At 44.1% G+C, this 27,294-nt stretch overlaps 3 protein-coding genes across 3 annotated transcripts in view; 2 read left to right on the forward strand and 1 right to left on the reverse strand.

Moving 5' to 3' along the window:
* The first annotated feature begins 558 nt into the window (after window positions 1-558).
* On the forward strand, window positions 559-1,866 carry LOC145937903 (uncharacterized). Its single transcript, XM_083041258.1, has one exon. It carries the CDS (start codon window positions 559-561, stop codon window positions 1,864-1,866), a length of 1,308 nt encoding a protein of 435 aa, XP_082897384.1.
* A 4-nt stretch (window positions 1,867-1,870) lies between these two features.
* Window positions 1,871-3,842, forward strand: LOC145937904 (uncharacterized). Its single transcript, XM_083041259.1, has 2 exons — window positions 1,871-2,908; window positions 3,087-3,842. The coding sequence occupies exons 1-2, from the start codon at window positions 1,871-1,873 to the stop codon at window positions 3,840-3,842; spliced, it is 1,794 nt and encodes a 597-aa protein (XP_082897385.1).
* Window positions 3,843-8,644: 4,802 nt separating this feature from the next.
* The window catches only part of LOC145937905 (uncharacterized), a 21,198-nt gene continuing 2,548 nt past the window's right edge, over window positions 8,645-27,294 (reverse strand). The window contains exons 2-4 of the mRNA XM_083041260.1: window positions 23,901-24,049; window positions 23,479-23,828; window positions 8,645-8,730 (exon numbers count right to left, since the gene is read on the reverse strand). Coding sequence (XP_082897386.1) covers window positions 8,645-8,730; window positions 23,479-23,828; window positions 23,901-24,049 — 585 coding nt within the window. The remainder of the gene's footprint in view (window positions 8,731-23,478; window positions 23,829-23,900; window positions 24,050-27,294) is intronic.

Below are 27,294 nucleotides of genomic sequence, written 5' to 3' on the forward strand. Positions count from 1 at the left end.
CTATTTAAAGAGTTGTGTCAAGGGTGAGGCGGACCTTCTTATCAGAAATCTCAGCGCTACGGCTGCCAATTACGAAAGAGCCTGGCAAACCCTAAGCGCCTATTACGAGAATAAGCGGTTGCTAACGCGAGCTTATTTGGCCAATTACTTGAGCCTGCCTAGGATGAAAGGAGAATCCGCAGCCGAGCTGAGAAAAATATTCCACGGCATCAAGACCACTGTCAGCTCGCTGGAGAGCATCAATCGACCTATCGGAAGTACCGAGGACCTGTTCGTCTACCTCGCCGTTGAACTCCTCGATACCCGCTCTCGCCGCGACTGGGAGAACTCCATCAGCGATTCGAGCGAACCCCCGGAATACGCGGCGTTGGAACGATTTATCGAGCGACGACTCCACACCCTGGAGTCAATATCAGCCTCGAAGGTCGACGGTTCAGCCAATAAGTCTGTCGGACTCAACGGAAATTCAAGTCGACCCGTAGTCATCACGCGCGTAAGCAAGAACCGAAGGAAGGAGCCAAGGGACGATGTTCAGCTTGTCATAGTGATCACTTCGTGATGTTCTGCGAGGACTACAAGAAGAAGACAGCATCAGAGCGCAAGCAACACGTCACGGACAATAACTTGTGTGCTAACTGCCTCGGGCGACACAAGACGACCGAGTGCTCATCCAAGAGGAATTGCTCTGCGTGTGGAAAACGGCATCACTCCACACTCCACGACGCCTTCCGCGAAGCGGAGACAGTTAAAACGTCGCACATCGCGCAAGGACCGCCTTCGACAGCGGTGGCGGTACTGCTCGCTACAGCCCGCGTACGCGTAGTCGATCGATTCGGCTCCTGGCATCAAGTCCGCGCCCTCGTAGATCAAGGCTCGGAATCGTCCTTCGTCTCGGAACGGCTCACCCAACGACTGAAGTTACCAAGAGCCTCGACTTCAGTCGCCGTATTTGGCGTCGGCGGAAAGAAGACAGGCGTAGCAAAAGGTAGAGTGACACTCACCCTGCAGGCTCACGGTGGTAGCTCCTCCCTCGCCGTCGAAGCGCTGGTGCTTCCAAGGCTCACCATCTTCGCTGGCGGATACAAAGTCGGCGGGCAGACTTGGCCGCATCTTCAGGGTCTGGAGCTGGCGGATCCCGATTATCGCTCAGCTGATCCGGTGGACATCCTCCTTGGCGCTGACGTCTACGGCACCATCCTCTGCCAGGGCCTGAAAAAGGGAAATTGTCATGAGCCCATCGCTCAACAAACAACGCTGGGCTGGATACTGTCGGGCGCTGTTAGTGAGATGACAACTGGACATCAAACCCACACTCACCAATGCCAGATAGAGGAAGACATCACTAGCCTAGTGCGTCGCTTCTGGGAACAGGAGGAAGTACACCGCCCTCCCCAGCTCTACTCCAAGTCCGAACAGGAGTGCGAAGAGCATTTCTGTCGTCACCATTCACGTGCAGCCGACGGCCGATACATAGTCCGCCTCCCGACGATCGACCCTCTGCCAGACCTCTCTGGTAGTCGGCGTGCCGCCCATCGAGCCCTGCAACATGTCAACAAAAAACTTGAGAAGGAGAATGATTTCCGCAGCCTTTACGTCGACTTCATGAACCAGTACAGGGAACTCAATCACATGAAGCAGGCCCCACTCTCGCCTGCCGAGTCGCCGCAAAGATCTGCCACACCACGGCGTCCTGCGCGAGGGCAGCATTTCAACAAAGTTGAGAGTGGTCTTCAACGGCTCGAGCTCCTTGCCAAACGGAGACTCTCTCAATCGGTCTCTGATGACGGGACCCAACTTGCTTCCTGCCTTGTCCGACATCCTGCTGCGGTGGCGGCGACACCGATACGTCTTTGCGACCGATATTGAAAAAATGTATCGGCAGATCCTAGTACACGCCGAGGATCAAGGCCTGCAACGCATATTATGGAGAGAGGATTCTAAACGCGAGATCCACGAATACTGGTTGACCACCGTTACTTACGGCTTATCCTGCGCCCCTTACCTGGCGATGCGCACGTTGCGTCAGCTCGCTGACGACGAGGGACATCACCATCCTGAGGGAGTTGCTGTTCTTCGTTCCGACGTCTATATGAACGACATCCTGTCGGGAGCCTCCACTCTACCGGAAGCCAGGGAGATCCTTCATCAGCTCGTCCGGATCTGCCAAGCGGGCGGCTTTCCTCTGAAAAAGTGGTCAGCCAATCATTCTCAGTTACTGGCCACCTTACCTGCAGAGGACTGCCTTCAGCAAGAGTCCAGATGGTGGCTACCAGGAGAAAGCCACGCGACGCTGGGCCTGCGCTGGCAACCTTGCGACGATCGCTTCTCCTTCGCCACGAGACAGATTACGCTCTCCACCATTACGAAGCGGTCTGTTTTATCACTGACCGCTAAGCTGTTCGATCCACTCGGCTGGCTGTCACCAACCACTGTTCTCGCCAAGATCCTGATCCAGTCGACTTGGCTGATCGGGGTCGACTGGGACACCCCTCTTCCGGACGACGAGGTGAAGAAGTGGTTACGATTTCAAGCCGAGCTTCCACACTTGGAGAGTCTGCACGTTCCGCGATGGTTGGGAGGAGGATTGGCTGGTTGCCACCTGGAGGTCCACGGATTCGCGGATGCTTCAGTCCGCGCCTATGCTGCGGTTGTGTATCTGAAAACTGAGACAAACGGCGAGAATGAAATTAAGCTGGTTGGCGCCAAGACGAAGGTTGCGCCATTGAAGCCAATCTCCTTACCGCGGCTGGAGTTGTCTGCAGCTACGCTCCTGGTTCGCCTAGTAGCCCAAACACTACCTCTCATTGGAGCAGAGAAGGCTCCTCTTCATCTCTGGTCCGATTCAACAGTGACCCTCGGTTGGATTCGTGGACACCCTTCTTCATGGACCACTTTCGTGGCCAACCGGGTGAGCGAGATTCAAACCTCGCTCCCAGACGCGCTCTGGCATCATTCCCGGCCGCGATAACCCCGCCGACTGCGCGTCTCGGGGCCTCTTCCCGGGAGAACTTGTGGGACATCCTCTCTGGTGGCACGGCCCTTCCGGCCTCTTAAATAAAGACCGACCGTGGCCTGTCTTCGGCGAGGGCATCAACGACCTCGAGCTTCCAGAGCGACGCACCCGTTCTCACACGGCCGCCATCGACGATCGAGGAGACGTCGAGCCGGAGCTGCTGCTTCGATACTCCTCATTGCCGCGACTTCTTCGCGTCACATCCTGGTGCCTCCGATGGTTACGCGTTCGGCGACGGTCACACCGCAACACCCTCAACTACGCGGGACTAGACGCTGAGGAGCTTGCCGAGGCCCGAGTCCACTGGCTGCGTTTGATTCAAGCTGAAAACTTCAAGGAGGAGTTATTTTTGTTGCGAGGAAGGAAACCACTTCCCAGACGGAGTCCTCTCCACAAGCTCAGCCCGTTTTTAGACGAGTCAGGAGTTCTTCGCGTCGGCGGACGTCTGCGACACGCTCAGATGCAGTTTGATGCCGCTCATCCGATCATACTGCCGAGCTCATCAAAATTTACTCACCTCATTATCGATGCACACCATCAGCGAACACTGCACGGAGGCACCCAGCTGACATTATGCTCCATCCGCCAAGAATACTGGATACCTAGAGGCCGTTCACTGGTGAAGAGCTACCTACACCGCTGCGTGAAGTGCTTGCGATGGCGGGCGGCGACCTCACAGCCTCTGATGGGGGACCTCCCTGCCCCCAGAGTGACGCCAGGACGCCCGTTCCTCAATACCGGCGTCGATTACGCCGGACCGGTGTGGCTGCGTACCTCCAAGGGCCGTGGACACAAAGCAGGCAAGGCCTTCATAGTGGTCTTCATTTAAGTTCCAGGGCAGTCCACCTTGATGTCGCCTCGGATTATTCTGCTGACGCGTTCTTGGCCGCCTTGCGTCGGTTCATAGCTCGGAGAGGAGTGTGCCGCACGCTTTGCAGCGACTGCGGAACCAATTTCGTGGGCGCCGACTCCCAGCTCCGAGAGCTATTCTCCGCCGCTCATCCTGAAGGACAACGCGTCGCGAACTTCGCAACTCAGGAACACATCCAATGGCGCTTCAATCCGCCGGCGGCTCCCAACTTCGGCGGTATCTGGGAAGCAGCGGTCAAATCTATGAAGTATCATCTTCGTAGAGTGATCGGGGACGCTACCCTCACCTACGAGGATGGCGACGCTGCTCTCCCAGATAGAGGCCTGCCTCAACTCTCGCCCGCTGCAACCCCTGACCGACGATCCAGAGGACTTCAGCGCCTTAACGCCCGGTCACTTCCTTGTAGGCTCCGCGCTCTCCGCCGTTCCCGAGCCGTCGCTAGTAGAGGAGCGGTCAAATCGTCTCTCCCGGTGGCAGTTGCTGCAAAAAATGAAGGACCATTTCTGGTCCCGATGGTCCAGCGAATACCTACACACGCTGGCTCATTGGCCGAAATATTCTTAACTCACAAGTGGGCTTATCTAAGTGGATTGGATTAGGAGTTGTTGTGGTGGGTGTAGGAATAGCTGCAGTCAATTTGTATTACTGCATTGAGATACGCAAAGAGCTCTTTGCAGTAAAGGAGGCCTTACGATCATTTCGTAGCACTGGAGTCAACACTGAATCACCACCCATTTCAGCAGCAGGACTTGTAGAGACTCATAGTCAGGCAGTGTTTGATCCTCCTGGTGGACAGGCTGAAGAAAGTGGTGGACACCTTAGCAGTCATCCACATTACGGTGCCACTACTGATATATCATCCAGATTGTTGAGAATCAATGCCCGCAGGTTTGGAAGGGCTAAAGAAGAAGCTAGAAAAGAGGAAGAAGAGGGCAAGATCAACAGAGAGTAAGATGGAGACTGACAAGGGTGGAAAGAGCAAGAAAGCTCCAGAATGGAAGTCACCACCAGGGACTCTTGAGCAAACTGGTGGGAGTGGGGATGAGTATGAAGATGATGGTGCTTCGGGGTCAGTAATAGGATCTGTTGACATTGACATCCCAGGGGATGTTGGGGGATACAGAATGCAAGGTGGGGCTGATGAGCCTGTGCCAAGCACATCAGGAGGAGGAGGTGGAGGCAGTAGGGGTACTACAGGCGGTGGTGGGGGAGGATCTGATGATCCTCCATTCACCAGAGACCATGGTCTATCTGACCAAGCAATGAAAGATGCAGAGGATGCTTTTTCAGCAGTCAAGGATGTGCTTGGCCTAATTGTGAATAGTAATGTGGTCTACCTTGTGTATGGAGATCTAATAGAAGCTGGGGCTGACGTACACAATTCCGAGAACTGGAAAGAGCTGGCTGGCAGATATCATGATGAGCAAGGTCGACATGAAATAAGAAATCGAACTGTTGACACACCATTTACGGACCAAGTATACCACATGCTTAAACTATCAGGATTGCTTCCAAGAGACTGGAGTATGATGATCCATAGCGTAATGTTTGATGATTCTAGAGATAACATTGAAAGAATTAATCGCATGGTCTATGCCTGTCGGTATCAAGGATTTGATCCAGCAGTTATTTTGAAACGACTAGTAAGATCTTGGAGAGATGCAAGCACAGCTCCTCTAGCTTCCTTCACACTGCTATATGAGGCAGATGGGGAAAGAGCCGAGTGGACCTACACAAATAAAGAAGCATTTATTGAAGATATGACCTTCTTAATAGTAGTTTTCCTTAATAGGGGTGCTGTTATTGAGAAGATCGGTAAGAAAAGTCCTCAGGACTTTGCGGCCGTTATGAGAATGTTAGTTGCAAAGTACTCAATTAGAGTAAATGAGGTAAGAACCAGGAGGGCTGAAGCCATTACACCTGAGGTGGTTACTCTTCCTAGACTTGCTGCCTGTTTTGCCCAGTTAACTACAAGTCTTTACCATGTTGGCTTCGGAAGAACAATAGCCAACTTCTCTGATCTGGAGGGATGTCCCTCTGCCATGTTCTCCCCCATGTTCCCCTCAGTGTGTAGGAAGACATATAGAGAAGAACCCTACTATGTGAATATTCACCCCCAGCTAATATTGATTAATATACTTGTCGATAATGTGCTCCACACTAGAGGAACTCCCACTCCTTTAGATCAGATATGGACCTACTACCTGGCATCATATAATTCAGGAGTGATGCTGGACTCAGCCAGAGTCCAACATTGTGACAAGCTAGGAATAACTGGAGGAGGGAAATTCTTGTCTGTCATATTAGAGAAGAGAGCATACTGCCAAGCCAGAATACGAGAACTGAGGCCGCATGAGAGAATTGGTCGACTCTGCTTGGTGCGCAGCGAAATCACACCACCCACGAAGTGGCCGCTGGCCCGCATCACTAAGTTGCACCCCGGAGCAGACGGCCACGTGCGCGTTGCCGAAATTCGCACCGCTACCACAGTTTTGACGCGTCCCGTGAGTAAGCTGGTGTTTCTCCCCGACGACAACGAAACAACACCTGTAAACACATAATTTCATTAAAACCTAGTCTTTCCACCATACCATTGTTACCGACCACGCTCCTTCACTTGCAGCTCTCACTTTCACTATTCCCGGTTTCCCAAATGCATCACCGTTTAACCATTGCTCCGAATTTTGGAATTCACTATCTTTTACACTTATATTATCACTGTATTACACGCACCGCTCGGGTTGTCATGTTCACAGCTGATCAATCGCGAGAATAACTGAGCGACACCACATTCCAGCCCCGTGTACTACCCGTACGCGTGCACGCTCGCTTCACGTGCTCGTTCCCCGCGAGTCCGTGAATGAGCACGTGCTCCCGCTCTCGCGCGAGAAACTCCTTTGCAGGCCTTCTCCTGCAAGGCGGACGGAATGTTCGAGATCGGATCCTCGAATCAATAAAAAACAGCTGTAAGGAGAATAACTTCTTAATTCCGTTCGTGCCCCCCATGCAACATGCAACATGCTAGCGAATTCTTGTAATATAAAAATCATCTACGCTACTTAAGAAGTTAGCGCTCGGCCGCAGGAGCGTACGAACTCCCCGCGCCTTTGTTAATAAGCGCTCGCGCTATCTCACTCTACAATAGAGACAGAGAATAAAGACCGCGGCCGCTCGAGAGGAGACGCAAAATAACAACAAACTATAATTGTTATCATGGTTGAGAATTACAACGTCATTCTCCTATCGCCCTTAACCGGTTTTGAGAACATTCTAAAGCGTCTCGAAGATTCTCGAATATTGTTATTATAAAAACCCCTCTCGACCGGCCGCGGGAACTCTTTTTCGATTAGACTACCGACGCGATCAGAGTGTGATTTAAACCTTGGAAAATAGATAGCTTGTCTTTTTCTCGCGCATTCCGTTGCTTGCGGATTACTACCAAATTATCGAACTCTCATTGTTTAATAGTGTAACTTTTATTGTACCATTGTTTCTTTTTGTGTGATTCTTGTTAAATATAGTGTGAGTGTTAACGTTACGCTTTTGTCGACTCTTTCTATCCTTCTTAGACTCCAAACACGGATCTCAAGTTCCGTCGCGCACATTTTGTTAAAAAAAAAGCCAGTCGGTGAAATAATTTTTTTAATTATTTGCGTTATCATTTTCACATGAGAGATTTCACATTACAATATTCAATATTATATCAAAAATTATCATCGCCGCCTTTGCGAAATTATAAAACCAGCTCCGCTTATTGTCGCCTTGACACCGGAAAAGAGTTGAGCTCTTCCAAGTAAACAGTTTTAATGTTTGTGCAATTGAGCCGTTCCAGTGTTTAAATTAGTATTCTTTTGTTTGCATATTAATCTTATAATAATAATAATATTCATATAAATAATTAATAATATAATTAATAGTATTTATATTATATTATTTGCATATTAATTTTGTTTTATATAAAATTTATATAAATTTTATTTTGATTACATAATATAATTTTATTTTCTTGTATTGGAATCATTCGTAGTGTATTGTAATCACTTTTATTGATATGTCAAATGATACTTTCTCTTTTCAAGTCATGTTTTTATAAATAATTTTTATAGCTCTGAAAATATATACTTGCACTGTATATCTGTGTTCCTTATCTAATTGCACTTCCTCTATTATTTCATCTCTTTCTTTTCTTCTCTACTAATAAATGTTAAAATACATGTATGCTTTAAAAACAATGTGAACACACACATATATACTTTAAATACTACGATTTTTTATTAAATATTTTCTTTTTCAACATATTCCGCGCGCACGTATATATTATGTGTCAAATATTAATAATCTAAATAATTCTAATTTTAACAATTTAAAGAGTAACATAATACACACAGTAATAAAGTGGCAAACTCCTTAATAAAAATATTTTGGAATTATATTGGAATTACTGATATATCTAGACACATAACATTGTACATAATATATACATCAAATGTAAAATAAATATCGCAATGTTGATGATACTGCAGTCTGTACATAAATCTTTTTAAGACTATTTTAAAGTTCCCGTATACACAAACATATGCAAACAAACATGCTTATATATAAGTAGTTAGGAACATAAATGTTTCATCAATCATGTAAAGATTAAAATTACGTTGATACTTCTTCAATAAATACAGATTAGTCACAGTTGAAGATTCCATAACATTTCACAAGATTCTGAAAACGGAGACAATAATAATGAACTCTCGCTTAACTGAATCTCATGGTTTGCAAATGGATTCATTCTTGTCACTCGATGCAGCTTGAATCTGTGGTTTGCACATTATTATTCTTCTACTACTATTTTCTGTTAAAATAAAAATAAACGTGAAACAATATTAATAAGCAGTGTGATTTGAAGATATCTTTTGTATGAACTGCATCTTACCGTATAATTATCATCATAATAATTCAGAAGTTTTTTAGGTTCCACACACAATAAGAAGGTAAAATAAAAATATTTCATAATGTAATTGGACCATATTTATCCCAGCACTTGTGTGTGTAGCACTCCATGCATTATTTCTTGCAAAGAACCTCTTGTAAACAGAAAAAAATTGGTTAAGAAATAATTAAATGAAACTTATGTTATGTAATGATTGTAAATGATGATTGTATGAGATTTATGTTACTCTTAATTATTACTTATAAACTATGAAAAAATAACACTACTCACTTTTAATTAAATGTGTCTCATACATACGTCCACTTGTCTTACGTTGATAAAATACTCGAGTATGTTAGCAAAGATTGCTTATCCAACGTCATCGTAAGAAGGAGCAATCCCGTAAACTTGCAAACGTGTGATACTAAAAACACAAAATATGATATTAAAACAGAGACGAATGCGAGGTTAGAATATCTGTCACATCTGGAGTAGGCATTGTAGAAGCACGTTGTTAGAATATTTCTACTACTTAAATAATAAATTATTATTTAAGTAAAAATAAAGAAAATAATAAATTATTATTTAAATAAAAATATTCTAACAGAATGTTCTTCTACAATGCCTACTCCAGATATGACATGACAGATATCCTAACCTCGCGTTCGTTCCTTATTTTAAGAACATATTTTGTAGGTGCGTTCTAATATTTACTGCCAGTGCTAGAAGTTCTATAGTTTACGTCACGTATACTATAGATTTTCACTGGCAGTGAATTTTGGAACACATTCTGTTTTTAGTATTAAACATTTGTAAGTTCACGGGATTTTGTCCTTTTTACGACATACATATTTTGAACTGTGAGTAGATATGCCGGTTCTAACTCAGGTCCTCTGAGGGGGGTGTGGGGCGCGGGGGGTTCTCCGGGGCGAGGGGTATGACGTCACGCGGGGCGGGGGTATTTCGGTGGCGCGGGGGCTGACGTCACGCGGGTGGAGGGGGATGTTTCGACAAAGGAGGGGGAGTTTTCTGAGTGCAATATTTGTAGATGGTATCTTTACGACTTTTTTATGAGGGTTCTTAGACATTTTCCCCAAAAAGGTATAGAACAAGCGCCGATGATTGACAATTTTGTACCCTCGTTAATATAATTTTATTATGGAAGCGCCGATGTCTGGCTGCTCGAACTTGTCAACGGAGCGTTCTAGAGTTCATTAAAACTATGTTTTTCATTTTATGGACATTTTATCATTAGGAAAGGAATGAAGATTTTAGGGCCGACGCTGCGACGAACATGTCAAACGTTATTTATAGGGGTGCAAATGTAAAAGCGTTGACGTTCGGCAGCTTTGTATCCTCGCGGAAAATCTCCCATAAAAACGAGAGCGAAACATTTTTCTTAATATTTTTTAAGGAAGAATGCAACGTATCGGCGCCAACGTTCGGCAGTTTTGTACCCTCGCAGAAAATCGGTCATAAACGAGAGCGAAACATCTTCCTTAATATTTTTAAGGAAGAATTGCGATAATTTTGAGAGGAATGGGGGTTGAAACTTATGGAGAGAGTCTGTCTCCGCGTCAAAAAGTCTTTAGCATTCGTATAGCACAGATCAGAGTAAAAGAAATGGATGAAGATATTATTATGATTGAGGATAGTGATAATGACATAGAAATTATAGATGCGGAAGATAGTGATGTTGATGTAGATATTATAGATATTGTAGAAGATAGTGATAGAGAAGAAAATGACATAGTGAGTGAATCAACAGACTCCGATTATAGTAGCGAGCACGGCGGGGACTTGGATATAATTGAACAATTATTGGAGGTGCCTGTAATCAGCAACATAAATGTTATAATGAGGGTGTGCGCTATATATTCATATTATATATCTGAAGATTATATTAAATTATGCACTACTTGTGTAGTACGAAATGTGGAACTATTTGTAAACATTTGTGCCATACGCGTGCATTATACCACTTCTTATGAAGTGATTATAGAAGAGTGGTGCAGCGATTGTCACGCTCCGCTGCATCTGATATTCACGCGGAACATGTGTCCACTTTGTAATCATTGTAAGTATCCGTTTTATATTTATAATAAATTAAAAAATTTGAAAAAAACAAAAGTAAAATTCACTGTTTCTATTTTCAGTATAAGACGCAGCCTCCACTCTACTACCTCACCAGTCATCGCTGCAGTCACTGTAACCACCTCCATCGCCCGACCACCTCACAGCTGTCGTTGCCGCTAGCATTTTTTTTTAATTTTATATTTTATATTAATTTTTATTCATATATTTTCATTTTTATTTTATATTTTCTTTTATCCATTCAATTTCATACTTAAATCTTTGATATTGAGAGCCGATAAAAATATTCTTAATTTTCTTTTATATTAATTTATATTTACATTTTATTGTATTCTTTTATAATCTTTTATATTATATCTATTTTTAAATTTTACATGCTTTTATATTTTTAATCACACACACACACACACATTTTATGAATAAAAATTATTATTAATAGAAAAAAAATTCTCTCTTGCGAACACCTCACGCTCTCCTTCGCTATCTCTGTCTCTCGCGTGCGCCTCTCGCTATCTCTGTCTCTCGTGTTCGCCTCTCTCTCTCTCTCTCTCCTCGCGCTCTCCTTCGCTGCATCATCTCTCGCGTGCGCCTCTCTCTCTCTCCTCGCGCTCTCCTTCGCGTCATCTCTCTCTCTCTCCTCGCTGCGCCTCACGCTCTCCTAAGCGCTACCCCTCTCGCAGGCCCTAACTTCGCGCTATCTCTCTTTCATATACCTCGCCGCAACATCTCTCTCCTTCACGTTCGCCTCACACCCTCTCTTTCTCTCGCGTTCACCTCGCGCTCTCTCTTTCTCTCCTAAGCGCTACCTCTCTCGCAGTCCCTAGCCTCTCGATCCTTAGCCTCGCGATCCCTAGCCTCTCGGTCCCTAGCCTCGCGATCCCTAGCCTCTCGGTCCCTAGCCTCGCGATCCCTAGCCTCTCAGTCTCTAGCGTCACGTTCCCCCTTCCCCGCATGACGTCATCCCCCGCAAGGACCATACAACGAGCTACGTATGAGAGCTGGGACTGCTTACGGGTGGGAGAAAGATGGAGAATGGAAATGCATGCAAAGAAATTACATCATAATTTATACTTAAAAACTCTTTATTCTTCTTTTAAATATTTTTTTCTTACATATTATGGACTAAAAACTAAAGCTGCTAGCTCGCAATCGATGAGCTGATGCTTGTTGAAGGCGTCGCTCGCGCGTATTACATTTGATACTTCTTTAGGATTCGTTACATTGGACGCGATATTTGAAAATTGCGTAAACTTGATATCGACTGTATTGGTAATTTTAACCAATCGGTCAAAAGTTACATCAATGCATGGATCGAGAGCGAACATACGGTGTAACGTCGATTCGATCATCATCATGCATACATTTGAAGATTCAAGACTTATTAACTTGGCGTCGTTAATCGTACGAACTTGCACTGTTAACGGTCCAACGCTTATAAAACTGTAGGCATCTTTAGAATTGTTTCGAAGCAGATTCTGAATATTGTGACGTTGCTCGTAGAGTCCTCTCCACGCTTCGAGAGATAGTATCAGTTCCTTTCCTCGATGATCTCCTATGGCGATTCCACGTAACTCAGTGGATCCACTTTGATACCAATTTCGAGGAATTTAAATTCCGTAGCTGTCAATGCATATCGTCTACCTAGTATACGAACCGCACGAGGCTCCAACGAAATGCTGTAAAAATGAAATTAGTTTGAAAAATAATACAATTTGTAAAAATATAAAGACAAAAATAGAAAAATAGAAAAAGTTAAACTTACTTGTCGCATTTGTTCTCAAACGATGGAGTTTCATTACAATTCGGTATGTAATTATTCGCATATCTGCCGGAGCCGCTGCTTCTTTCAGCGTAGTACATATTTCCAGATTTTAAAAGTGAAACCACCAGCACGAACGGTTAACGCTACACTGATCGTATAAAGAAATTAATCGAGTGTTGTACATAACGCTTATTTTTAAAAGTAGTGGGGTAAATGTGGTGGGAGATTCTAGAATACTATTGGCGCTATGAAATTTAGGAGAAGGGGAAACGGCGCTCGGATAAAAAGAATTCTTAGAAACGATTCGTGAGGAAAGGATTGGGGAAGGGGAATAAGAGATAAAACACATTAATGTTTAAATATTTTATTTTTCCAAATCTTGCAATTCTTTCTGGCGTTGCGACCACCAGTTAAATATTTTGAATACATTTTGTAATGCGCAATTCTTAACATGTTTTCCACATCGCATAGTGTTTTTAACATCTAGATTATTTAGAGACTCGATATCGTCGTAATCAGCATCCAAGGTCTCAATAATGAAACCGTTTCCCGCTTCATCCAATATATCGGCTAACCATTCTCGCTTTTCAAGTCCTTTTACATATACGAGAATGGATTCTTCTTCTTCTTCATGTGGTCCACCAACGATAGCTGTTGTAATCAAACGCTGAGCCATGCTGTATGGAACGTTTCCATCTTCCCATTGCAATCCATGATGATTTCGAGTCAACCATGAGGCTTGGTGTCTCTCAGATTTTATGAGCACACCCCATGGTACAGGACATGCGAAAAAATAATGTGACAAAATAAATCCTCTTCTCAGGATTGCCGCTTCCTTTACAATGAATTGTTTATTGAGGATAAACCCCTGTAGATCCACAAACGTTGGTACGGACATGACGAGATCTCTCTCTTCGATGTATCAGTTAAAAAGAAGAATGACAACTATCTCATAACACTTTGATTTATATTCTGCTATGCTTCCCCCTCTCTCTAAATTGTTGGTGTGTTTAGGTGATTTTGCGCACAATGTTGGTCAACGGGTTGTACTGGATCACGCGATCATGTATGATGAGACAGTACGCAGTGGTATTCATCGGCACATTCTCCTTACACTCGAATTCCAATCTCACATCCACGGTTGCGCTCTTGACCGATTCGTTTTGTCGTGAACAATCGATGATCACGAACGGACCGTTACGTAGAAACATTGAGACGGTGAGACTCGGCTCGAGATACTCATATCCATAATAGTTCTTGCAGAAACGCGCATACGTATCGTACAGAATCGACCATCTGTTTTTATCGAAATCCAGATTCATATCGTCGTACGGATAACATTCCGAGTTCAGATAGAGTTTCACATTGGTCATCTTGCAATCGTCGAATCGACTCATATCCTCAGACATGATGTTTTTCCGACCTGTCTGCAGAGCGAAGATAACATATCGTGGCTTCTCCAGCTGAGTCGCTGTCTTAATGGCCCATGAATGCTTGGTTGTACGCTGCAATAGCGGATACTCATACAGATCCCACGAGCGAAAACCCATGCTGAGGTAATGTCCGCTTTCCAGAGCGCGCAGCATCGACAGCTTCTTAATCTCGCTCAACAACACATGTGGCATTCGCCATTGTATCTTGAATATGTTGATCACAGGCTCCAGCGTCGAATCTCCAATCAGACAATTGTTGTCGTTGCGCGATCGTATTAAGATTAACTCATGACGAGCGTTCATCACCACTCGTCTGTAATCCTCGCAAAATCCCAATAACATGTAGAGCGGTACGCAAAAATTGAAGTTTCCATTCGCAGTAGTCGGATCAGTCCAGCCGGCGTTTCTCATAATCACGCTTCTATCGGATGATATCGTTACATAGTTTTTGAGCAAACTTGTTATTCCCACGTTTCTATTGCGATCAATCTCCACGCCATCGAGTTCGTATCGAATCTCATCGAACATGAATGCGACACAATTATTTCCCAGTATCACAGCAGATCCTTCGGCTGGTTTATTTATCTTTAGTTCTCCCTCGATGTATAGGAAACTTTCATACGGCAACGTAACAGATCCTGTTGTTGTATGGGTATTCTTATCTCATCACTGTGTCCGAATGTTGTGTTAGCGAACGGGTTGTACGTGTGAGTTTCGATCTTGACGATGCGATCGTCGAAGATTGGCTCGTCTCCAATGTTGAGGATGTCGGTCATTGTTCAGATGTTTCGCACCGCGAATCCCAAAGATTGTAAAAACGCAACGTTTGATGCGTTCAGTTTCTTTTTCTTACTGCAACCGGATGATTGGATATTAGTGAATGTCGACGTTGTTGTTGTTGTCGCTGGCTCCGTAAAGATTGTGTTATCTCTCGTATTTTTCGATCCGTTCAACACGAGCATCTCATACGCCGCACACGTACGTTATCACTGTCGTCGTCGTACGTGCAATCTAATGGTGATCTCTTCTCCTCGAAAATCGAGCAATCGTCTGTCCTGGTCGACAACGCGTAACGTTAAATCCGTAATGCTCCGCACGATGATCGGCAGGTAAATGATGTGCGCCGGTGTTTCCGATATCTTATATCCTGGTGGTACCCTCGATGAAAATTCATGTATCGTATGAACGAGTTTGCCGTTGCTGTACGCGCCCGCGGTCACATTACATTCTACGCGGATAATGTTCACGTTGATAATATTAATCGGCATGTCTGACTTGTACCATTTTCGCGGCTGCAGTATACGGTTCGAGAATCCCAGCAGCGATCCAATGTTGTTAGGCTTGCTAAAATTCATTCTGTAGGCGCATTTGATCTCGCTCCTCATCGTATTATAATTAGCGCGGAGCACTATCGGATATTCTCCATCTTCAAAGTCACCGTCGTCATTCGTCCGAATATGCGTGGTGTCAGCGTGTTTTTTATCATCGTCACGAACAGCGTGTCGCGGACGTTTTCGTAAAATTGCATGTTTCAAAAACTCATGTATCGCTTGCAGCTCGTACGATCCCTCGGGAATCGTAATTTCCGCGTCATCTTTGCCAAAGTAAAATTTATTATTCGAGGAATTCACGTTCGATATCGTATGATAAGTCTCAAAATCCGCTAGACCTAGCTCGTATTCATCGTCGCTCAAATCTACGGCGGGAAAGTAGTTTGCCGCGAGGACGCTACTCTTTCCAGTCAGCGTGAACGTCATAGACATATCGGCAAAACTGTTTAACGAATACTGAGTTAAATAGCACAATGTCAGTCTTTAAATTCACATGCATCGACCGCTCGGAGAAACTGTAAGCACAATTGTCCACAGATGCTTTGATTGTAAGTTTGAACAGGTGTGTAATTGTATTGTATCTTTGTCACATTTAAATATCGCACCAATTCATTCGGCGGTCGAAGATTGCCGAAACTGTCAAAATATATAGCGCGATCCCCCCTCTTTGCATACGCTACCCAATGAGTACCCGATCCTTTAGCGTTATCCAAATTTACGATGCCGCTCTCCTTTCGATATATACCACCGATTGGTAATGAATCACGCATGAAAACACCTCTAAAATATGGAATGTGCATACGTTTTGCCAGTTGTAGCAATTGTATGTTGGTAGTTAGGCCCTGTGGCATTTTTAGCGTCTCTTTGACGTTTTTTTTCCCCTTTTTTCTCGTTGAAACTCCTCATCCGTGTTTGTATGGAGCGAGATACAATCCGTGACCTTCCATGGCGCGATTGTGACGTAGCATCTCTTGCAACTGACGTTGTGCGGCTTTTCCGTCGTTCACCATCTTTGCTACACCAGCCGCTCCACCGACCAGAGATCCGAGCGCGCCCAACATTGGTAGAATCGGCAATACACCCCCACGTTTCGCTACCGGAAGTATTCGCTTCTTCGCCATCTTTTTCTTCGTCTTAGTCTTTGTCGTCTTCAGGCCTATACCGAACTTCGTCTTGGCTTTCATCGCTGCCCAGACAGCTGTGGCGGCGGCTCTCTCACCGAGAGTCGAATCTCTCGCAACGATGCGAGTTTGCGCTTCCTTGGCGAGTATCCTATCTGCCGCGTGTCTCTCGATGAGATCGTTGCTTTGAGAGTACGCTATATCGTGTTCGCGGCACGCTGCGTCCAATGGGTTGATACCTCGATCGCCTCTGGCTAATCGCTTTTGTAGTCGCGTGCCCGGACCGCAAAACTGATAGCCGGGGATATGGAATTCGATCGGAAGTGCGTTTATCGCCTGATTTAATAGGCCTCTACCTATTTTTTTCGCTGACATTCGCTGCAATCCTTTATCATCGGCGCTGGACCGTCGATGTGCGTTTGCTGCCACGGTCGATTGTAATGTTCGAAACAGCGGCGACAGGCCTGAACCTCCAAATCAGCCTTTATATGTTCCGGAAGCTTGTCCCACACGTAGTGGATGTGATTTTCACATTGCAGTAAAACTGCTTTTGGCACAAATTGCAGCTGTTCGGCGCTTAAACCGTGAATATCGGAAGCACTTGTTAGCAGAACAAACATTTTTTCGTTACTGAGCGATTCGTGGTTCCGCAGCTATAAATAGGCAAGCGTTCGATTCAATCGGGGAGTGGGAAAATGAGATTCGTGCGACAACCTTTCGCGATACGCTTGACGAATTACGACGCCAGATTACGATCGATGGGGGACAACGCGGAGATGCGTAGACACGGTACGATACTGCCGACTACTATACGCGCGATCGTTTGCGGCCCCTCGAATTGCGGAAAACTAACGTGTTGATCAGTTTGATAGAAAGCCCGCACGGCGTCCGCTTTGAAAACGTGTACGTGTACTCAAAGTCACTGCAACAGCCAAAATATCAGTATCTGGAGAATTTGTTGACGTCGATCGATGAAATCGGCTATTTTACATTCTCCAATAACAGTGACGTCATTCCACCGAGCGAAGCATGTCCAAACTCGATTTTCGTTTTCGATGACGTGGCGTGCGACAAACAAAATACGATAAGAGAATACTTTTCAATGGGACGCCACTCGAACGTCGACTGCTTCTATCTCTGTCAAACATACGCAAGAATACCGATACATCTTATACGCGACAACGCAAACCTGCTAATCTTGTTTAAACAGGATGGTACCAACTTGAAACATGTGTACAATGATCACGTGAATACTGACATGTCATACGAGGATTTCAGTGAATTATGTCGTACTTGTTGGCAGCAAAAGTATGGATTTCTAGTGATAGATAAGGATAGCTCGCTTACGAACGGCCGATACAGAAACGGATTTAACGTGTTCGCGATACCGCAAAACAATTAGTCGTTGCCGATGTTCTGTCGAGAGAGGTGAAACACGAGCGTTCGACACTCTACCGACATGGCTGAGAACGATAATATTTGCGAGCGTGAAAAGATAGCGAAGGAGATTGCGAAAATGAGTGAATCAATTCGCAAGAAACATCGCGCTTTGAAGACCGGTAAGATCGATGACGATATCGCGATCAAGACCCATTTTAGACCTATTATTGAGCCGCTACAAAAGATTGTCGACAACTCGATCGCGGTGAAAAACGAGCCGGAAAGTACCGCAAAGATTAAAATCTTACCCATCAAGCGGTACAAGGAGGAGGAGGAGGAGGAGGAAGAGGAAGAGGAGAAGGATGATGCGACACCGAAAAAGAGGAAACGGTCAAACCCGAATCGCTCATCGACACAGCGTACATCGGATGCTTTACTGGATGAACCGATGATAACCTCTACACCGTTCGCGACAACGAGAATCGTACAACCTATACCCGAAACACTCGCAAACGAAAATGTTTTCGAAACCTCGGGCAGCACGCTCGAAACATCGTTTGTTCGAAACACATTACAAACGCTGGAAAGTCAAGAAATGTTGCGAAAGCACTTGGGACCACTGGGACAAGAGTACATGAGCACTCTCCTCGGTGGCGACAAAGAAAGGAAAATCGATCACGTGTACGGTGTCTATTTCGACAAGGATGAAATGCGTCTCGGTAACAAACGATTCGACATTGACAAATATGACTCTATAATTATAGACAAAGTGAGGTACATTGGTACACCAGGATTATACGAATTGATCTTCAAGAGAATTCCCGATGATGACATTTACACGGAGGATGATATCCATATATACAAGAGCATATTATTGGCGACGAACGCGCATAAACGCAATTATGACACACAAGGCCAATTACGAAGCAACAGGGGATACAAGTACAAACATATAATCGCACCATTGATATCGATTGAAAAGAAAAAATCTGGAAAGGGAGTATTCATGCCTCGCGATGGCGCTAACCGACAATAAGATCGATTACATACACTGGGATGACCCCAACGAGCTAGTGGATCGGGTACGATTGCTGGACGCTTCGCGCCGAGCTGGCCACAACGCTCACGACAATGAGATCCTGTCGATCATCGAGGAACTTCGCGAAGCAGGCATTATTATAAATTGAATGGTGTCTCGACAAATCTAATCAGTCAATCAGCGTCACTCGTATCGGGAAAAAAAATGCCTATCAACAAATTTGGATTATTCGAACCAAGAAATGATGCAACCGGCACAAGCGGTTCTTGGGATAGATTGGTGAAAAGTTATGTGCACGAAAACGCTCTGTGTCGCGTCGTTACGGACTATGACGCAAGGTCGCGGAAGATTCGTCGTGTAGCGCAACCTGAGGCTGACACCGATGCCGTCAATAAACTGTATGTGGAATCCTGCGTTAAAAGATTGATGAATCGACAGAAAGAATCAGATGAGAAGCTGACTTCGTTCGAGAAGGATGTGCGGGCAATACAGATTGTGATAAACGAACTTCAACGCGCGGCTAACGCTAACTCAGAAACGGCTATCAACCTGAATGAGCAGCAGTGAACGGGTTAGGAGCGGCTATCGAACGGTTATCGAACATCTACGAAGGGTTATCGAACGGCTACGAACAATTATCGAACAGCTACGAAGGATTATCGAACTACTATCTAACTACAATGAGTGGTAGTGAACGGCCTAGCAACAGTTGCGAACGAGGCTATGAACGGCCTAGCAACAGCGAACGAGGCTACCAACAACTCAAGCAGGGCTGCGAACGAGGCTACGAACAAGTCTTTAAAGGCTACATGCGAGGCTACAAACAACTCAAACAGTGCTGCGAACGGGTCAGTAACGGCTGCGAACGGGTCAGGAGAGGCTACGAACGGGTTAGAAACGACTGTGAACAAGGCAGCGAACGAATCAAGAACGATTTTCGAATGGGTCAAGAACGGAAGTAAACAACGCAAGAACGGCTCAAGAACGACTACGAACGGCTCAAGAACGGTTCAAGAACGGCTCAAGAGCGGGTCAGGAACGGCTACGAACGGGTCAGGAACGGCTCAAGAACGGGTCAGGAATGGCTACGAACGGCTCAAAAACGGGTCAGGAATGGCTCAAGAACGAAAATGAGTGATAAAACGAGCGACAAACGGCGATCGAGAAAAACCGAAGCGATGAAACAACATAGTTTGGAGAAACGGCAGTTGGTGAACGAACTGCACGCGCCGGCAAGGAAAAATTTTCCCCGAAGACACGTCATAGTGCGGGGATACGATGACCTGTGGCAAGCTGACATCGTCGAGATGCGTCCGTACTCTCGTTTCAACAGAGGTTACCACTACATACTCACCGTCATCGATGTGTTGAGCAAGTACGCGTGGGCCATACCACTCAAGAGTAAAGGTGGAAGCGAGACGGCTGACGCTATCGCCGAGATAATTCGAGATAGCAAGAGATGCCCGAGAAACATGCAAACCGATGGGGAAAGAATTTTATAACGCCGACGTGCAGCGGCTTATACGGAAACATAACATCAATCACTATTCTACATATTCGGTATTGAAGGCATTGGTCGTCGAGCGATTCAATCGCACGCTGAAGAACGACATGTGGAAGATGTTTACGCTGAACGGAACTTACAAGTGGATCGACGCGTTGGCGGAACTCGTATCGGATTACAACGCGCGCAAGCACCGAACAATCGGCATGCGACCCGCCGACGTCACCCCCGCGATCGCTGATAAACTTTTAAAAACAGTATATAGTAACATAAAGATTGCCGCTCCGGCAAAGTTCAAAGTAGGTGACCCAGTACGCGTTAGCAAGTACAAGAAACTTTTTGAGAAGGGTTACACACCAAATTGGACAACCGAAGTGTTTAAAATTGTTAAAGTGCAGCGTACTAATCCCGTAACCTATCTACTCGAGGACTATCGCAAAACATCTGTCGCTGGAGCGTTTTACGAGCACGAGTTGCATAGCGCGACTTATCCGGACGTATATCTCGTGGAGAAAGTACTGCGCAGGAGGGGTGACGAGGTTTACGTAAAATGGCTGGGATTTGACAATTCGCACATTTCTTGGATACATAAGGACAATGCAATTTAATTCATACAAATTGTATATATTAATTACTCAAAAATTAAAAAATATATAATGTGTACAACATATAAAAGTATTTGAAATATTACAATATACATGAAATATGTGAAATACAAAATCTTTATTAATACATCCTTTCCGTTCCAATATATGAAATACATACACATATGTTACATTATATTAGATTATATTTTATAAGGGTATCTGGTAATGTCCCCATGGTAATGTGTCAGTCGAATCAGGTATGATATACCGCTTATCGTCGTACGGACTTAGAGCAATTTTTGTCTCGCAGATGGTATACACTTCATGCAATTTCGATCTTATACATGACTGCTGACGTGTCATTTCAATCTCGTCATTCAGGCACCGCGTATAATCGTCGAATGTTATCGTTCTCGCGATAACGTTACTTTTGACACCTTTTGCTTTTTTAGTGTCCTTTTTGCCATCCACTCGCAAAGCGTACATTTTTGCTCTGAGCCCGACGAATTCGGTCATTATTGCGCCGTTATTCTCGTCTTTCATCAAGCCTGGCATCTTTTTGTTTGCATGCGCTATACCGTACGCGTTGTCAATTGGATAATCGCTCGTATCGAATCTAGCGATATCGCGTTTCATATTTTCATACACGTCTTCGCATTTAATATGGTATATTAAACTGTCGGTGTCAGTGTACATTATCCGGCATCTGTCACGATAGAGCGGTGATGTACTCGTAGTGAAATTCGTACAGACACTTTCGATATGTCGAGTATACACATACCAACATAGATTGGTTTGTTAAATTTTACTTCTAGTTTACGTAATTCTACGGCAATTAAATTTTCCGAAAAGATGCTTCTACTGTGAAAATTTGGTTTAGCAATCATCGCCTCTGCTCCGTATCATCCGTCCCACTTTGTCAATAATTTTACATCTACATGATTTCGAACGTTTTCCATAGTTTTGCCGAATACCGCGTTGTTCATCAATTTGTACAAATTTTTCTCAAAATCAATTTTCGCTTGTGTTCTAAATTTTGTATTTAGTTCAATGTAATCGCGGAGCCATGCGGATTGAGTAAATTGTAATACGCGATGTATCTTTACGATACGAAGACCGTGACGCGTGCACTGCTGCAGGTTGCGGTAGTGTATGACGTAACGCTTCTTATCATATAGTGTTGCGAGAAGCTTATCTTCCCGCTTGCAGGGCGGTTTGTCACGTGTGGGGCAAAACGGTAGGTCAGTGTGCGTGTCGTGAAGATGTTGTGGATACTCTAAATCTACTTCGAGGATATAGCCTGTAGGTGAATCGAGCGCTATTGACGAGATGTCAAAATTAGATACGTCGTCGACCCATCGAAAATCGGCATATGGCAATGGTTGGCACACTGCCCATCCGTATAAATTATTTACATCAAAATACATGAGATATGATGATGGTTTCGATGGCTTCATATGACTGCATGTACTTGTTGTTGGCCTGCGCATATCTTCCTGAACATTGACTTAGACCGCCGCGTATACCCCGTTCAATAAACATAACCATATCGATATCGGTAAGCAGTTCGAAATTTACGCGTGTATGTTTTAGCATCGCGTCCCATGTATACCCAGGAAGAGTATAATAATACGCAGGATCGAGTCCATAACTCGCGATGCAAGTGTTGCGAAAGTTTTCAAATATATCTGCCAACAACAAGACATCAGTTTTTAAGTACAGATCGCTGTATTCACCCAAGGTTTGAATGGAGAACTGCTGCCACACGTTGACGGCGTGTGCGTAATCGCTCTCGGATACAGTGTCACCGGTTAAAGACTGTAAAATGATTCGCGTGGTGGTAAACGCGTGTCCTGCAGCCTGTCCACGCAGTCAATGTACTCGTACGGAAAGACACCTCTTCGCGTTAATAATTCAAAATTGTTAGCGGATAATGCGGAAAAATTGGAACGCAAAATTTTTAACTTACCCTTATCGAGGAAGGATGCCAATTTGTCAAGACTAGCACTGAAGCGAAATTTGTATGAATCGATGAATCGTAATTTCACGAAAGTTTTCCAATCTTTGTCATCGTCGGTACTATTGACAGTCTTCGTAAATGAAATGTATTTTTCTTTTGTTATTGGAAGCACATCTACGCGTCCTTTATACGCGGTAGCTATTTCTTTTATTATGAAATGTGCGTCATAGCCGGATAGATTATGGAAAACTACAGGAATGACATAAGAGTCTTTGTAATTTATATTACAGTTTGAGTGTGCGGGACCCCTGTATCGCCCGGTCAGATGACAATGATCGCGTACGCGTGTATCGTCTTGTACGAACAGTTTCTCGCATATATGACAATGCGTGGCGCTATGAAATTTTTCCCATTCATCTTGCGTTAATTTTGTCATGGGGACATTATCAGACAAAATACCCTTTACGCGATGCGCTAAATTTTTAAGTTCTTCGGCGAACCACGCGACACAATCGACGCCGCGATAAAATCGGTAGGCGGATAATGTTTTATCGTACGAACATTGCACGTAGTACCCGACGCTAAATACTTCGTGATGTTGATCGTATGACACGTGTTCCGGTGTCTTCCTCAGTACACATTCCAAGTCGGCGTACACTACAAACGGAAGCCGCTCCTTTCTGTTGTAGTTGTCGAAGCTGAGCCACTTATCCTTATCGCTTGGTAATCGGATAGCGCAGTCGTTCATTTCTCGACAGTCCGCAATGTGAGCCTCCAATTTTTCGCTCAAATTAAAGAAGTGCAAGCATCTGTAAAATGAAAATTACAATTTTATTTACAATTATTTTAATATATAATTTTATTGCAATAAATATACATACCGATCGCAGATATATTTCTTGTGACCATGTTTGCTCAATTGCGTGCTGACAAGCCGGGATAGATTTTTGATGCATGCGAAATGTCCAACGTTGTCGTCCTCCTCCACATACAGCATATTTACATGTTTTTCTCTCTTCCGATCAGTGAACTGTATCGGAAGAATAGATAGTTCTTTCTTCCTCTCGATGCCGTAGACGTTGATTGAGATATCGTTTATATGTTCAAATTTTTTTATTTGGTTCAACGTCATCGGAAACTCAATGTTTTGTAAATTTAGCACTGTCGTGTAATGAGGATATGAAAATTCCCGTGTCACATTTCTTTCGGCGGGGTACAGAGCGGCCACCACTGACCACGCGAAACATGCATTGTCTTTAGACTGCACGTTCACCACTGCTCTCTTCGTCATAATTTCTCGTGGCAAGTTTAAATAACACCCCGCACGCATAGGATTGCACTTGTTGACATTGACCGTAAGATCGAGGATTCGTGACAATGCTCATCCGCTATCACGTTCCTGAAACTCTTCGAGAGACGCCAATGTGGATTCGATGACATGCCGCTCATACCACTCGCGTAAATCGGACGTGCGAAAGAGTTCATAATTTCTCGTGTTAATACTTTTGTTGGCGCGTTTATCACCGGACACAAACTCACCGTTGAACATGGTATTTACTTTTGCACAGTTGTATATTTTTATAACATCTTGCACTTGCTCGAGTACTACACTACTAGCATCTTCCAAAAATTGTCGCGATTCGATATAGTCTGCGTTAATCACCGCACCTGTCAGTATCCGATTTTCGAACGCGGTATCGATCTCTCGCCAAACGAGTCTTCCCGTGTTATTATCGCCACTGTAATTACCACCACTGTAATTACCACCACTGGGTATAAACTGTTTCTGCAATCGAGTCTTTGCACCCTCGAGTCGCGCGATTTTAGCAACCAAAGATTGTCTATATCCAATCGAGAGTCGCGGACGCTTGACACGACTGCGTTCTTCGAGCAGTTTGATAAATTCCTCGCAGCACAGCGCCCATGCAAAATATTCGCCCAAAGTGGTGACTTGGCGGGACCGCTCCAGGTCGCGTTCGTTCTGCTCGATGTTTTCCATTATTTCTTTTATTCACTATTATATCACTAACACTTCTAATACAAGAAAGTAACCGCTAAACTTTTTTCACCGCTGCATCTATGCGCTTTCAAATCGTACTATGGTTTGACGCGCTCTCATCCTCCTTATATATATTTCACCTAACTCTGTCTACTTTTCTAACATTTGGCGTATCTCAAAAGATAGTTTCCCGAGATATCGGTTTTATGGATAGAGGAGTAAGGACACAAGCTGCCGAACGTTGGCGCCGATACGTGCATTCTTCCTTAAAAAATATTAAGAAAAATGTTTCGCTCTTGTTTTTATGGGAGATTTTCCGCGAGGGTACAAAGCTGCTGAACGTCAACGCTTTTGCACCTAATCACGTTTCAACATGTTCGTCGCAGCGTCGGCCCTAAAATCATCATTCTTTTCCTAATGATAAAATGTCTATAAAATGAGAAAACATAGTTTTATGGATTCTAGAGTGCTCCGGTTACAAGCAGCCAAACGTTGGTGCCGATACGTTGCATTCTTCCTTAACAAATATTAAGAAAAAATGTTTCGCTCTCGTTTACGACCGATTTTCCGCGAGGATACAAAGCTGCCGAACGTCAACGCTTTTACATTTGCACCCCTATAAATAACGTTTGACATGTTCGTCGCAGCGTCGGCCCTAAAATCTTCATTCCTTTCCTAATGATAAAATGTCCATAAAATGAAAAACATAGTTTTATGGCTTCGGGTAGCCATAAATCACAAAGATAATTAGTTGCCGAACATGCTTAGACCCCCCCTCCTTTGTCGAAACATCCCCCTCCACCCGCGTGACGTCAGCCCCCGCGCCACCGAGATACCCCCGCCCCGCGTGACGTCATACCCCTCGCCACGGAGAACCCCCCGCGCCCCGCACCACCCTCAGAGGACCTGAGTTAGAACCGGCATAGTATATCTACTACTGTGGTTTCAAAATAATTATATTTTTATAATTGCATATTGATGTTTTTCGTTTTTATGCTATGCTGCCTGTAAATAATTAAGAATTGTAATGTGTATTCTTTCGCAATTAAAATCTCACGTATGTCGGAGCATCGTGAGATAAGTTCGAAAGAGTACGCGAACAGTCCTTTTACTTGAAAAGATACAATCCAATTATTAATTGTTTACGGACAACATAGCACACGAAAATCAAAAAATCAAAAATACATAACTATATATAAATATTATATGTACTTTCCGATTCACGCATGATGCACATGAAGTGACAGAATATCTATAGTTTACGTCACGCATATAATTTTCTGTCGCTTCACACGCATTATGCATGAATGGAAAAGTATCATATGATTAAATTATATACAGGGTGAGTTTTTTAACTTGAGACTGCAAAATATCTGGAAAACTAAGCATTGTACGAAAAAAATGTTCGAAATAAACTTTCAATAGTTTCGAGAGTGCAATTCTATTCCGCAAAAATTAATCTTAAATGGGAATCCCTACTTTTTATTGCAGATTCGAATTCTACGTCCAAAAATACGTAAATTTTGTCTAAACCATTTTTTCGATTCTTGATGGTCGATCGATCCCATTTAAGATTTCAAAGTTACCCCCAGTCCCACCCTAGGGGGGGCGGGAAGGGGCTAATTTTTGCGGAATAGAATTGCACCCTCGAAACTATTGAAAGTTTATTTGGAACATTTTTTCGTACAATACTTAGTTTTCCAGATCTTTTGCAGTCTCAAGTTAAAAAACTCCCCCTGTGTACATATATATATCTCTTTCTTTCTCCGTTTCTCCATCTCTCTCTCTCTCTCTCTCTCTCTCTCTCTCTCTCTCTCTCTCTCTCTCTCTCTCTCTCTCTCTCTCTCTCTCTCTCTCTCTCTCTCTCTCTCTCTCTCTCTCTCTCTCTCTCTCTCTCGCATTATTGTCATAGATTTCTTAACCTCATATAATATTTGAAATGTAAAACTTTAAATGAATTTGCTGGCAAAAGTCGCAAATGATAAAAACATCTGCGCTATTTAAAAAATAATCTGATATCGTAAACCACACGTGAGCGTATATATTGTTCTCAAATAGATCTTAAACGGAATCGATATAGACATACAATGCTGTAATGTAAATCTTAAACACATTAAAAATATATTTTTGGCAGAATCTTGCCAATGACTATGCACGTATAAGTATGAACACGCACGAACACGCATATGTCATGCATGCATCCGAACGCCCATGTTTGTATACTTCTGCGTGAGTATATCATTTGCAATAAATAAACATTCTTATTACCAATTCTT

The sequence above is a fragment of the Prenolepis imparis genome, unplaced genomic scaffold, assembly GCF_030444845.1.
Source record: "Prenolepis imparis isolate NDT839.2.m4 unplaced genomic scaffold, iyPreImpa1.0 SCAF_6, whole genome shotgun sequence".
NCBI lineage: Eukaryota > Metazoa > Arthropoda > Insecta > Hymenoptera > Formicidae > Prenolepis > Prenolepis imparis.

Coding starts and splice junctions, on each gene's coding strand:
- LOC145937903 (XM_083041258.1), top strand. CDS start 559: ATGTTCTGCGAGGACTACAAGAAGAAGACAGCATCAGAGCGCAAGCAA.
- LOC145937904 (XM_083041259.1), top strand. CDS start 1,871: ATGTATCGGCAGATCCTAGTACACGCCGAGGATCAAGGCCTGCAACGC. Junction 2,909..3,086: donor CCACTTTCGTGGCCAACCGG/GTGAGCGAGATT, acceptor GTCTTCGGCGAG/GGCATCAACGACCTCGAGCT.